A 15,120-nucleotide genomic window follows, 5' to 3' on the forward strand; every position below is an offset into this window, starting at 1 on the left:
TAGGTGGTACCCGGAGGCAGCTGACAGGTACCAGGAAGCCAAGCGTGCTGCAGCCCGTGTGGTTGCAGAGGAAAAAACCGGTCTGGCAGGAGTTTTGGGGAGCCAGTGGAGGAGGACTATCGGTCGGCCCTTGAAGAGATTCTGGCAAACCGTCCGACGCCTCAGGAGGCGAAGCAGCTCTCCACCAGCACTGTTTAACGGTGCGGGTGGGGAGTTGTTGACCCTGACTGGGGATGTTGTCGGGCGGTGGAAGGAATACTTTGAGGATCTTCTCAATCCCATCGTCACGTCTTCCGAAGAGGAAGTAGAGACTGGGGACTCATCCATTACCCAGGCCGAAGTCACCGAGGTAGTTAGAAAGCACCTCGGTGGCAAGGCTCCTGGGGTGGATGAAATCCGTCCTGAGTACCTTAAGTCTCTGGATGTTGTGGGACCAGCTCTACACACTCCATCGGGTGCTCGAGGGTTCATGGGAGTTCGCCCAACCAGTCCACATGTGTTTTGTGGATCTGGAGAAGGCGTTCAACTGTGTCCCTCGGGGCACCCTGTGGGGGGTGCTCCAGGAGTACAGGGTCTGGGGTCCTTTGTTAAAGGCTATCCGGTCCCTGTACGACTGCAGCAGGGGCTTGGTTCGCATTGCCGGTAGTAAGTCAAACCTGTTTCCAGTGCACGTTGGCCTCCGCCAGGGCTGCCCTTTGTCACCGGTTCTGTTCATGCTGTATCAGACCGTCGTGATGAAGAGAGAGCTGAGTAGGGGGGCAAAGCTCTCGATTTACCGATCAATCTATGTTCCAATCCTCACCTATGGTCATGAGATTTGGCTCATGACCAAAAGAATGAGATCGCGAGTACAAGCGGCCGAGATGAGTTTCCTCCGCAGGGTGGCTGGGCGCTCCCTTAGAGATAGGGTGAGGAGCTCGGTCACTCGGGAGGAGCTCGGAGTCGAGCCGCTGCTCCTCCACGTTGAAAGGAGTCAGTTGAGGTGGCTCGGGCATCTTTTCCGGATGCCCCCTGGACGCCTCGCTGGAGAGATGTTCCGGGCACGTCCCATTGGGAGGAGGCCCCGGGGAAGACCCAGGACACGCTGGAGGGACTACATCTCTCGGCTGGCTTGGGAATGCCTTAGGGTTCCCCCGGAGGAGTTGGGGGAGGTGTGTGTGGATCGGGAGGTCTGGGCGGCTTTAATTGAGCTGCCGCCCCCACGACCCGACTCCGGATAAAGTGGAAGAAAATGGATACACACCACACACACACACACACACACACACACACACACACACACACACACACACACACACACACACACACACACACACCCCCACTAGGTAAAATCAAGTGCTGTACAATGGCAACCAATAAAGAAATAATACACAATCTAAAATCCAACTGTTACTCAAGGATACACATAGTAGCATTAAAAATTAACCTGATAAATTAGACATCTTAATGGCCACAGGAATAAAAGATTGCATTGTACGCTTTGTTTTTGTTCTAGTTATTTTAAAAAGACAGCCAGAGTCGATGGTCAGGACAGTGATATATCTTATCTTTATCTTATCTGTGACAACAACATCATTAGTACGTGCTGGTCTTTTCAGAGTTCTGTCAATGTACTGCGTGACGATGTTTGTTTTGCGTGGGGAATAATAAAAAAAAAAATTACATATGCACGCAATGTTTATTTTTTTTATTATTTTGTTCAGGAATTGTGGCATGACAATGACGTCACTTTGAGTTTCCAGTATTAGCTGTGCATCTGCCTACCCCCTGGGTGTTCCGGTGCAGATATGCAATTGTTGAGGACATTTTCATCATGCTCTTCTACCAACTATTCCATTGTCTGAACTTTAGTTTATTACCTTCATGTATGCAAACTCCTTCATTGCAGAAAGACGAGACAGATACAACCAAGACATGTTCTTCCGGTGCTTGTGGTAATCCCTTTTGTTCTTCAGATTCCGGAAAGAAGTTCGACCAAGCCTGTGAAGCTTCAGAGCGTACTGCTCCCCACCTGGACTTGCCACAATATAAATATCTGCAGCAGGTCACATAGAGAAATGACTGCATTAACATGACATCCACTTTTAAATCTTAGCTTTGCAGCCTGGAAACTGAACAATAACACTGAATAACACTGAAACAGCCTCAATATAACCTAAACATTGTGGAAAATGCAGCTTCCTGTTTGTGTTTTGTTGTTGTTTTGCAGGGATTTGTGGAGTTGAAACGAAACAATCAAGATGTGCTTGAAGTGCTGACTTTTAAAACCAAATCAAAAATTAAGGCCACACATCAGTTGTGCTTCTACATTGATTTTTAAGGTACAATTCAGAGGTGTCCTCATAGTGTGTCCAAGCACACCTCATAAACTAATTATCTGGAGTTGAGAGACCACCTACATTGTTTAAAACAGGAAAAAATATGTATTTTTATTGTATTTCTTGTTTGAAATAAATACATCTGTCATTAATGTTCTGTCATTCCAAGATTTTTAATATTGTGATAACTCCATTACACATATCTGTGTTCACAAAGGGCAACTAAATGCATCATAATGATTTACTGTACAAATAATGTAAAAGCACAAGTGATTTGTTAGTAGAGATAACAATGGATCTTTTCTGACTGCAATAAATAAAAGCTGGCAACAATGGATTTGCATCGTATAAGGCTTGCCCCATATCAGATAACTGGTTGTGATTGGCCTAGTGAAACTGCATCAGGTGGAAAACACTTTTGTGGGATATGGGGGAAGACTAATGTGTTAAGCTAATTTAATATTAACTCTCATATTAGTTTGGTTCCCAGGCTACTGGCCAAGAGCCCAGGCCGACTGCAATCTATGTATCTGCTGCATGTGACTTTTTTCTTACCAGACTCTTTCCCCACACCCATCTGGTTGCCAACTGAAATTAACACTTCTCTGGAGCACAGAGTCTTCAGGGCTAGGTAGTCATATCCTCCATAGTTCAATCTGTAGCCCTGCACCGCTGAAATGCACACAAACAACATTGTAAACACAACCTCCATGCACCATCTCAAGCAGTACTTGTGTTTTAAAGGAGTTTCTTCGCATTTTCTTACTCTTTGTGCGTTCATAGACGACAAGTTTGTGTTTTACAAGCTCTCTGAGGATTTTGTTGCAGCCTCCGTGTTTAAGGCTCGCAATGGAGGATAAGAGGCTCACTGGAACAATCTCATGGTTCTTCATCCCCATTTCAACCTGCATGAAATGGACGGCAAAAGAACACATGGTACACAAAGACATTCACATGAACACTGAAACATAAACCTGCTTGCAGCGACAGTGCTCAGTGACAAAGTACCTACAAAAAAACAAAAACCTGAAAAGAATTTCACAGTTAATTATTTAAATCAAAGTATATTTTATAATGATATACAATGGCACATACTGGTTTATATTGGTTCATCATTCTGGTATCTTTAAACAGTTAGTTCAATGTTCAGTGTAAGGGTTTGACCATATGTGTGTGCTGAGGATTTTTGTGGTGGAAATGCATGTGATAGAGACCAACATTTTGCTAGGGAAAAAACTGATGCAAATAATAGAGTGTGGGACAAATGTTTTTTTATAAGTTGACTTTTACACCTTCTTTCTCTTAAAATAGTCAGAGTGATGTGAGGGGACACGGGGGAGGGGGGATAAAATTTTCTGGGGGACACCCCCGGAAAATTTTGAAACAATACATGCAATTTGGTGCAATATGGTGCAAAATAATAAGCTAAATGAGAGCTATTTCTCAGTCCCATTTTCTTGCTCATTTTAGTCATAAAAGCATATTTTGTCATATTGGCGTTAAAGACGATGGAACTATAATACACAGTCTGTTACATGGATTAGAATATGGTGTTATTACTACTTCATAAAACACATTCACATTAGACTGTTACTGTTCTCTCTTTACATGCATCTAAACATTTGACTTCAGCAATTTGTGCTTTTATAACAACTGTCTTAACATGAACAAAAATAAAATTTAATACAAGTAAAGCTGCACCTACTGTTCATTAAGTCACCAATATCACTTTTATAACAAATCTAGGGCAGGGTACAAAAACAATTCTGCTGCTTTGAAGGTCCTAATGAGCACAGTGGCCTCCATCATCTGTAAATGGAAGACATTCAGATCCACCAGGACTCTTCCTAGAACTGGCCGCCCGTCTAAACTGAGCAATCGGGGGAGAAGGGACTTAGTTGGGGAGGTGACCAAGAACCTGATGGTCACTCTGTCAGAGCTCCAACAGTCCTCTGTGGAGAGAGGAGAACCTTCCAGAAGGACAACCATCTTTGCAGAAATCCACCAATCAGGCCTGTATGGTAGAGTGACCAGAAGTAAGCCACTCCTTAGTAAAAGGCACATGGTAGTCCACCTGGAGTTTGCCAAAAGGCACTTGAAGGACTCTCAGACCATGAGAAACAAACTTCTTTGTGCTGATGACACAAAGATTAAATTCTTTGGTGTGAATGACAGGCATCATGTTTGGAGAAAACCAGGCACCATCCCTACAGTGAAGCATGGTGGTGGCAGCATCATGCTGTGGGGATGTTTTTCAGCAGCAGGAACTGTGAGATGTTTTGGGCCATTTGAATGTATTCCTGATCAACTTTAAATTGTCTCCCTGCAGCATAACAACATTTCTATCCATTTGTTTTGTAGTTTCAACATGACGTAGAGTTCATGGTAAAATGTGTAATGGCGTCTCTCATTGGCTGCTCTGTAGATGAGCGGCGGCATGTTACATTTATCCTTCAGTCTCGGATCAGAACATGAAAATGTGAGACTTAATATCCACTGTGGTGTCTCATCAGAGACATTTCCAAACGATTTTACAAATATGAACATCAAAATCATGAAATCAGACCCAACTAAATCCAACGCGGTGTCAAGTTTGTTCTGTACTGAGTTTACCTCTTCTGTGTGCAGAAACAACTGAAAGCTGGTTTCAATTCATGGATTTAATAACCTGCCTCCGGGTGCTCCGGTTTCCTCCCACATCTAAAGACATGCGGGTTAGGTGGATTGGAATCTTTAAAATTGTCCGTAGGTGTGTCTGTGTTTGTCTACTTGTGGCCCTGTGACAGACTGGCGTCCTGTCCTGGGTGTACCCCGCCTCGCACTCTATGACTGCTGGGATAGGCTCCAGCCCCCCACGACCCTTAACTGGACTAAGTGGTAGAAGATGAATGAATGAATAACCTGCCTGTAAACTGGATTTTGGTCTGCATACAGAAAGAGTAAACTGAGTACAAAACAAACTCCCCATTTTTCACACATGCACGGATAGCGAATATATAAATCTGGTATGGGGGTAACCTCAGTCTGTGACATCGTATTAACACAAATCACCAGTGCACGTCAATCTTGGTCTGTTTCAGAGCACGGTACCAATGCAGGAAAAACGGCCAGCGAGCCTGCGGTGCAAGTCTGAAAAGGACATTAATTCCTTGTCTTTAAAATCTTATCATCTATTGTGTTCAGAAAGATCAGCAACAATGTGCATCATTAATGTACAACTTGCAGATTGACAACAGCAGGTGATGTAAACAGTGAACGACCAACAAGAGTTTGCACTGACACAAAAGATGGTGATGATCTGCCACCACAAAGCAGCCCAGATGTTCGGACAGCCTGAAAGATCGTGAAAGCACATCACAAACAGGACAAACCAGGTTAGTGGGCGTGTCACACAGAGGGAGAAGTCCAGATATGGACTTCTGTGACATATGTCACAGAGATCTAAAACAAGTCATTTCAGCTTTTTTTTTTTTTTACAGACGAGTTTCCATATGCGCGCACACACACACACACACACACACACACACACACACACACACACGCAAAAAAAAAAAACATTGAAAGGACATTGAAAGCTAACATGAAATCCCAATCAAAATTACCTTTCAAAAGTGAAAACAAGTCAATCCTATATGGCCTTTAAAAAATATTACATTTGTGACACCACATCATTTAGACATGTGGAAATTATTAAAACAACATACACAATTCAGTAAGCAGTTTGTTGTACGAGCTTTCTTTGTCCCCACTGCGCAAACAACCATTTTCAAAAAGACAAACGACAGATTGGGACAATTTAGCTGCGACACGATTATAAAGTACTTACCGCCGTGAGGACTCGAAAGTCATCTCGTGATAAGTACCTCAACATCACCACGTTCAGCTTCCCCATCTTTAAAACAACTCACAAAATAATTTATGATCTTTATTTACTAATTAGTAGTATTTCTGAGAGCGAAGGAAACGTGTCTATAACAGAGGCAGAAATAACTCTTCTTCACGTTGTTTTGATGGTTGGCAAGCCAGTGTAAAAGTACACTAGTGCCACCTTTCGAACTGGAGTCTGAAACTTTTTTTTTTATTACAGTGTGTTTTTATTTTTATTTATTTATTTATTTATTTTGCCTCAGTGTTGCAGTTTTTTTCTTTTTCTTTGATGTATGTTCTTTATTAGTATGCGACAATAAACCATAGTTGAATTTCCCAAGTTTCTATATAAAATACAAAACAAAAAGCAAACAAACATAAAATAATGCAAGGATTTTGGCAGATTTTTTTTAAAAGAAATGAATGCATCAAAGAAAATAACACCCACCCACACATGAATCCACAAAGACAACACAAAGGGGATAATAACTCATCAATAAAAGTGTATCCACATCATGGTCTTGCATGGAATTGTTCAACCAGAGGCATTCATATTTAAAGACTAGAATGGCACTCAGAAAGCACATTCTTCCATCAAGACTCCCCCAGTCCTGTTTAATTTAAATTCAAATCCCGGTACTTAAGTCACTCTAACATACCACCCTGTTTAAAAATACATTTTTGTGCACCAGACGCGAATCATTATATACCTTGTAGCTGCTCCCCATTTTGCTCTGAGTCATCACGGATATGGATCTTTACTGATATGTATAATCAATAGTATAAGCACGATTGCTAATTAGTAAAGCCTTAGTTAGGATTATTTCAGCAATCAGGTTCAAACATCAGGATCTGGTCTGTTAATTCTTTGATCCTGATCAATAAACTAATCAGCAATTCTGAGTACAGATCACAAGAATCTGGATCAGCAATCAGAGATCGAGGGCAAAGATCAAAGTACAAACAACAAAAGTAAGATTCACCCCTTGATCTGGATTCACACTAATCTAATACATAAAGCTGACCGTGTGTGTGTGTGTGTGTGTGTGTTCGTTATGCACAACCACAGCAATTAAGCAATCTACACCAAACTTGGTATGGTGAATGGGGATAGCAAGGGGGAGGTCCATGGGGCCCTTAGGTTGAAAGCGTATGTGCACAAATACACACACACACACACACACACACACACACACACACACGCACGCGCGCACGGTCAGCCTTCTACATTAGATCATGACCTGCTCACTTGGAGCCCTTATTTTCACAGTTCACATGGTACTCAGGTCAGGTAGCAAACATCACACGTTATCTACTACATAGTAACGGCTGGCTAGGGTGCACTTTAATTACAATACGAATGGGCCAGCACGCACCACGTGTGAGTTAAAGTCTGCGTTTATTCAATTAAAATGTACTTGCTGTGTATGGCATGTCAGACCATTGCAGTGATGTTGTCACCTTTTATCATCAGTCACTTGAGTCTCATGAATGTCACAAATTGCTCTCTGAAAATTAATGATGACAACATACACACAATGCAATGCAACTTACTATTGTTGTGAAGGTGTTGTAGCACGGACCCACAACAGGGGGCGCAAATGAACGGACAATGAGTAAGCCAAAAAGTAACAATTTAATGTTGTGATAATACACAACTAAATTCACAGAATTTGCACAGTCAATTAACACCAGGTGACGTGTGGGCAGGCTCGAAGATAGAAGACCCCCGACGAGAGAGAAGCCGCGTCCCACACGGCTTCCACCACCAACGGTCTGAAGACACCGGAGCCGCCAAGTCCCGAGTCCCCAGGTGGCCTCTGTCTTCGGCTGTCGACCCTGGTACTGCTGGCAGAAAGCAGAGATAAGATGTATAAGTGTGAGTCCGCACACTCAGTAATCCACAGTCCAAACACAGTTAGGAGGGAGCACCTCCACCTCCAATCACACACACTCGTGCAGCTCCTGGTCAACCACTTATCTGGGTTGGGGTGTGAGGCGAAGCCGTCGCTGTCACACCAAATGTCAATCCTCCAGACAAGGCAACACTCCAGGAAAAACGGCTGCAATAGAAGTTCAGGTTATTACACACAAAGGTTAGTCAGCAAGTAAGATTACCTTTCCATGGTAGTCGATTTCTCGGCGAGGAGGTGGAGTTGCAGTCCGGCCTTTATGGTGATGATGATGAGTGACAGCTGGTGCGATGAGTGACAGCTGTCACTTCTTCTGGGTCTGGCGCCCTCTCGTGCTTGGAGCCCGCACTCCAAGCAGGGCGCCCTCTGGTGGTGGTGGGCCAGCAGTACCTCCTCTTCAGCGGCCCACATAACAACTATACCTTAACTAAAGTGACATGAAATAGACAATGACATGGGTAAAATTCTTCTGTTACCCGTACGTAGAAGGGGTAACTCAGCTAGTATTCTATTAACTCTTCCTTGACTCAAATCCTACATTTTGATGGGTGTTGGCCATGTTTAGTATGCTACTATGATAAACATTCGTAGAATTAGTTTGACATTGTTTTTGGTCGATGAGTGTTGTGCCCATATACTCATCGGTGTATGGGCACACCGGATGAGTCATAACATTATGACACCTGACAATATTCAATAGGTCCCCTTTTGCTACCAAAGAGCCCTGAACCATTGGGACATTAGCTCCACGAGATCTCTGAAGGTGTGCTGTGTTATCTGGCATCAAGGTGTTAACAGCAGATGCTTTAAAGCCTGTAGGTTGTGAGGTGGGGTTTACATGGATTAGACTTGCATGTCCAGCACATCCCACCTGACTGTGTCAAGCTGCTCTTTTGGAGATGCTCAGGCTCAGTCGTTTATCCGTCACAATTTGACCTTTGTTAAAGTTACTCAAATCATAGTGCGTTTCCATTTCTCCTGCTTCCAACACATCAACTTGAGGACAAAGTGTAACTTGATGCTTAAGGCCTTGGGTCCATATCGCACTTTTTTTGTCGGAGAGGCAGCATCTTTCTTTAATTTCTCTAAATGAGAACAGAGCATATGTGGCTGCATGCAGCCTCCTCCAGAAAAAACGCCTTTTTTTCAGGGCACTTCACTTTTCTGTCGGCAACTGCTGCGTGCACTTTAAGTTGAAATTCCTAGAACCTTTCAGAAATCCACTATGACATCACTGCAGCACCTTTGGGTAACCAATCAGACGGAGCAAAGCTTGTCAGCGTCACGGAAGGAGAACTTTCTATTTGCAGTTTCAGCTGATTTGTCACACAAAATCTGTCTGAATGGAGACAAAAAAACAAAACAGTCTCAGACAGTTCCTGTTCCTGCTGATGCTGCGCTTGTTATTGCTGAACTTTAGCTGTTTATTATCATACAGATAAATCACGTTCTCACTCCAAACTCGTCACATTTTTACGCTTGGTCACTGCCCCTTTCCGTCAAAGTGTGATGAGCTAGGGACCCCCGATGTGTCATTTAGTGATGGATGGGTAGAGGTGTTTTTTTTGACAGGTGCATCATTTTTCTTTGACAGTACACTGAACAATCTGTGGTGATTCCACATCATCAGGGAACATTCATTTATGTTTTATGGTGAAGGTTAAGGTTAGGGTCAGCGTTTCTGCAAGGTCACACAGTGACACATAAGGGGTGCCAGACTCGCCAGAGATTGACGTTCGGTCAAAATGAGCCTTATGCATCAAAGTGTGACAACCTGGATGTGAGACAGCTTTGCGAGGACCATGTTTTCCTTTTAAGAAGGCACGGAGACGAGGCGCTGGGATGAAGTGTTTGTCAGCGCCCTCTCAGTGCTTTTTGGAGTGAAAAACACAACAACAAAAAACTAAACTAAAACAAAACTCTACATGGACACAGCACAAAATATCCCAACCATTGACAGGCGCCATTATAAATTAAGTAACATGTTTCACTTTTGTCTTGTTCCTGGGTTAAAACCATAATTTCCCATTTCTTCACAACCAATCAAAAGAGAAAAGAGTGGTCATTACCTCCAAACTTTGGTTTGGTGGTCAGGACAATGAATTGCAAATTAACCAGTTTTCGCATTCACTGAGTGGTCACTACTAATATCTGGAAAAGTTAAGTCCATTTGTCAGAGTTGTGGTCATCATATTTTCTTTTTGTGATCATGTCAAAAGGGTTCAAACATCATTTCAAACATAATACAATGTTGACAAAGCAATTATATTTATGAAAACCTTCCTCATTTGTACAGATTGAGCAAGAACTTTCAAGAACAGGAGAGTAATTTACTGAGGTTTGAAGAATCTCCTTTGTTCATGAATATTTCACTCTTTAATCAAAGAAAATTAAACAACCTAAACAACAGAGGGGGAAAGACAGCAATTAAGTTTGCTGTTCCAAGAATATGGCGTGAACCCACTGACCACTCAACCAACTGCTACTTCTGCATGGTGGATCCTTGGGAAGAATGCACCCGCTATTCCATATCCTGACATTCCATCTTCCATTGCACCAGTGCAACATAGTGCTTCCTGTACCTTCACCTCCAGAAAGAAAACAACCATCAGAAGAAGAAAGCACTGAATCAGAGGATGGGGAGAACAAGCAATCAATCAATCAATTTTTTTTTTTATATAGCGCCAAATCACAACAAACAGTTGCCCCAAGGTGCTTTATATTGTAAGGCAAGGCCATACAATAATTATGTAAAACCCCAATGGTCAAAACGACCCCCTGTGAGCAAGCACTTGGCTACAGTGGGAAGGAAAACTACTCCCTTTAACAGGAAGAAACCTCCAGCAGAACCAGGCTCAGGGAGGGGCAGTCTTCTGCTGGGACTGGTTGGGGCTGAGGGAGAGAACCAGGAAAAAGACATGCTGTGGAGGGGAGCAGAGATCGATCACTAATCATTAAATGCAGAGTGGTACATACAGAGCAAAAAGAGAAAGAAACAGTGCATCATGGGAACCCCCCAGCAGTCTACGTCTATAGCAGCATAACTAAGGGATGGTTCAGGGCCACCTGATCCAGCCCTAACTATAAGTTTTAAGCCTAATCTTAAAAGTAGAGAGGGTGTCTGTCTCCCTGATCTGAATTGGGAGCTGGTTCCACAGGAGAGGAGCCTGAAAGCTGAAGGCTCTGCCTCCCATTCTACTCTTACAAACCCTAGGAACTACAAGTAAGCCTGCAGTCTGAGAGCGAAGCGCTCTATTGGGGTGATATGGTACTACGAGGTCCCTAAGATAAGATGGACCTGATTATTCAAAACTTATAAGTAAGAAGAAGAATTTTAAATTCTATTCTAGAATTAACAGGAAGCCAATGAAGAGAGGCCAATATGGGTGAGATATGCTCTCTCCTTCTAGTCCCCGTTAGTACTCTAGCTGCAGCATTTGAATTAACTGAAGGCTTTTTAGGGAACTTTTAGGACAACCTGATAATAATGAATTACAATAGTCCAGCCTAGAGGAAATAAATGCATGAATTAGTTTTTCAGCATCACTCTGAGACAAGACCTTTCTAATTTTAGAGATATTGCGTAAATGCAAAAAAGCAGGTCCTACATATTTGTTTAATATGCGCTTTGAATGACATATCCTGATCAAAAATGACTCCAAGATTTCTCACAGTATTACTACAGGTCAGGGTAATGCCATCCAGAGTAAGGATCTGTTAGACACCATGTTCTAAGATTTGTGGGGCCAAGTACAATAACTTCAGTTTTATCTGAGTTTAAAAGCAGGAAATTAGAGGTCATCCATGTCTTTATGTCTGTAAGACATCCTGCAGTTTAGCTAATTGGTGTGTGTCCTCTGGCTTCATGGATAGATAAAGCTGGGTATCATCTGCGTAACAATGAAAATTTAAGCAATACCGTCTAATAATACTGCCTAAGGGAAGCATGTATAAAGTGAATAAAATTGGTCCTAGCACAGAACCTTGTGGAACTCCATAATTAACTTTAGTCTGTGAAGAAGATTCCCCATTTACATGAACAAATTGTAATCTATTAGACAAATATGATTCAAACCACCGCAGCGCAGTGCCTTTAATACCTATGGCATGCTCTAATGTCTGTAATAAAATTTTATGGTCAACAGTATCAAAGCAGCACTGAGGTCTAACAGAACAAGCACAGAGATGAGTCCACTGTCCGAGGCCATAAGAGATCATTTGCAACCTTCACTAATGCTGTTTCTGTACTATGATGAATTCTAAAACCTGACTGAAACTCTTCAAATAGACCATTCCTCTGCAGATGATCAGTTAGCTGTTTTACAACTACCCTTTCAAGAATTTTTGAGAGAAAAGGAAGGTTGGAGATTGGCCTATAATTAGCTAAGATAGCTGGGTCAAGTGATGGCTTTTTAAGTAATGGTTTAATTACTGCCACCTTAAAAGCCTGTGGTACATAGCCAACTAACAAAGATAGATTGATCATATTTAAGATCAAAGCATTAAATAATGGTAGGGCTTCCTTGAGCAGCCTGGTAGGAATGGGGTCTAATAAACATGTTGATGGTTTGGATGAAGTAACTAATGAAAATAACTCAGACAGACAATCGGAGAGAAAGAGTCTAACCAAATACCGGCATCACTGAAAGCAGCCAAAGATAATGATACGTCTTTGGGATGGTTATGAGTAATTTTTTCTCTAATAGTTAAAATTTTGTTAGCAAAGAAAGTCATGAAGTCATTACTAGTTAAAGTTAATGGAATACTCAGCTCAATAGAGCTCTGACTCTTTGTCAGCCTGGCTACAGTGCTGAAAAGAAACCTGGGGTTGTTCTTATTTTCTTCAATTAGTGATGAGTAGAAAGATGTCCTAGCTTTACGGAGGCTTTTTTATAGAGCAACAGACTCTTTTTCCAGCTAAGTGAAGATCTTCTAAATTAGTGAGACGCCATTTCCTCTCCAACTTACGGGTTAGCTGCTTTAAGCTACGAGTTTGTGAGTTATACCACGGAGTCCGGCACTTCTGATTTAAAGCTCTCTTTTCAGAGGAGCTACAGCATCAAAGTTGTCTTCATGAGGATGTAAAACTATTGATGAGATACTCTATCTCACTTACAGAGTTTAGGTAGCTACTCTGCACTGTGTTGGTATATGGCATTAGAGAACATAAAGAAGGAATCATATCCTTAACCTAGTTACAGCGCTTTCTGAAAGACTTCTAGTGTAATGAAACTTATTCCCCACTGCTGGGTAGTCCATCAGAGTAAATGTAAATGTTATTAAGAAATGATCAGACAGAAGGGAGTTTTCAGGAATACTGTTAAGTCTTCTATTTCCATACCATAAGTCAGAAACAAGATCTAAGATATGATTAAAGTGGTGGGTGGACTCATTTACATTTTGAGGCAAAGCCAATTGAGTCTAATAATAGATTAAATGCAGTGTTGAGGCTGTCATTTTCAGCATCTGTGTGGATGTTAAAATCGCCCACTATAATTATCTTATCTGAGCTAAGCACTAAGTCAGACAAAAGGTCTGAAAATTCACAGAGAAACTCACAGCAACGACCAGGTGGACGATAGATAATAACAAATAAAACTGGTTTTTGGGACTTCCAATTTGGATGGACAAGACTAAGAGTCAAGCTTTCAAATGAATTAAAGCTCTGTCTGGGTTTTTGATTAATTAATAAGCTGGAATGGAAGATTGCTGGTAATCCTCCGCCACGGCCCGTGCTACGAGCATTCTGACAGTTAGTGTGACTCGGGGGTGTTCACTCATTTAAACTAACATATTCATCCTGCTGTAACCAGGTTTCTGTAAGGCAGAATAAATCAATATATTGATCAATTATTATATCATTTACCAACAGGGACTTAGTGATCAATTATTATATCATTTACCAACAGGGACTTAGAAGAGAGAGACCTAATGTTTAATAGACCACATTTAACTGTTTTAGTCTGTGGTGGAGTTGAAGGTGCTATATTATTTTTTCTTTTTGAATTTTTATGCTTAAATAGATTTTTGCTGGTTATTGGTGGTCTGGGAGCAGGCACCGTCTCTACGGGGATGGGGTAATGAGGGGATGGCAGGGGGAGAGAAGCTGCAGAGAGGTGTGTAAGACTACAACTCTGCTTCCTGGTCCCAACCCTGGATAGTCACGGTTTGGAGGATTTAAGAAAATTGGCCAGATTTCTAGAAATGAGAGCTGCTCCATCCAAAGTGGGATGGATGCCGTCTCTCCTAACAAGACCAGGTTTTCCCCAGAAGCTTTGCCAATTATCTATGAAGCCCACCTCATTTTTTGGACACCACTCAGACAGCCAGCAATTCAAGGAGAACATGCGGCTAAACATGTCACTCCCGGTCCGATTGGGGAGGGGCCCAGAGAAAACTACAGACTGCACATTGTTTTTGCAAAGTTACACACCGATTCAATGTTAATTTTAGTGACCTCCGATTGGCGTAACCGGGTGTCATTACTGCCGACATGAATTACAATCTTACCAAATTTACGCTTAGCCTTAGCCAGCAATTTCAAATTTCCACAATGAAGTGGACTGTGACATTACAGATACAGTTTGTGAGAGGAATCCTTACTTCACAAGTTAAGGAGATCTGAATGACGTCAGAGATCTTGGACTGACAAAGTGAAATGCTGAGCTTTTGATCTCAAGGCTGAAGGAGTGGGACTTGTTGGGTGAAAAGTGTGCAAGTAACAAGCCAAAGAAAACATCACCAACTTTTCTCTAGCTTCTTTGCCAAGGAAGAGAGTTTGTGCTATTGTTGTGACATTTCAGGACTGTTCATTGCAAATGGAATTGCATGTAATCCAGATGAGTGGAGACTCTTCATTTATAACTCATCCAGAAGCCTGAAGGCTGTGCTACTGCACAATGGGAACAAGTATCCATCACTTCCTTTGGCTCATTCAGTGCATCTCAAGGAGGACTACAGTGTCAAATATTTGCTGGAAGCTTTGAACTCTGCTGAGTATGGATGGGAGGTCATTGGGGACT

General features: G+C 42.2%; 1 protein-coding gene across 1 annotated transcript in view; it reads right to left on the reverse strand.

The window, feature by feature from the left end:
* riok2 (RIO kinase 2 (yeast)) overlaps positions 1 to 6,298 on the reverse strand; it is a 15,713-nt gene extending 9,415 nt beyond the window's left edge. The window contains exons 1-4 of the mRNA XM_034170171.1: positions 6,145 to 6,298; positions 3,085 to 3,223; positions 2,874 to 2,990; positions 1,860 to 2,035 (exon numbers count right to left, since the gene is read on the reverse strand). Of these exons, the coding sequence (XP_034026062.1) occupies positions 1,860 to 2,035; positions 2,874 to 2,990; positions 3,085 to 3,223; positions 6,145 to 6,210 (498 nt within the window). The 5' untranslated portion in view covers positions 6,211 to 6,298. The remainder of the gene's footprint in view (positions 1 to 1,859; positions 2,036 to 2,873; positions 2,991 to 3,084; positions 3,224 to 6,144) is intronic.
* Between the last annotated feature and the right edge of the window lie 8,822 nt (positions 6,299 to 15,120).

This window comes from Thalassophryne amazonica, chromosome 5, assembly GCF_902500255.1.
Source record: "Thalassophryne amazonica chromosome 5, fThaAma1.1, whole genome shotgun sequence".
Lineage (NCBI taxonomy): Eukaryota > Metazoa > Chordata > Actinopteri > Batrachoidiformes > Batrachoididae > Thalassophryne > Thalassophryne amazonica.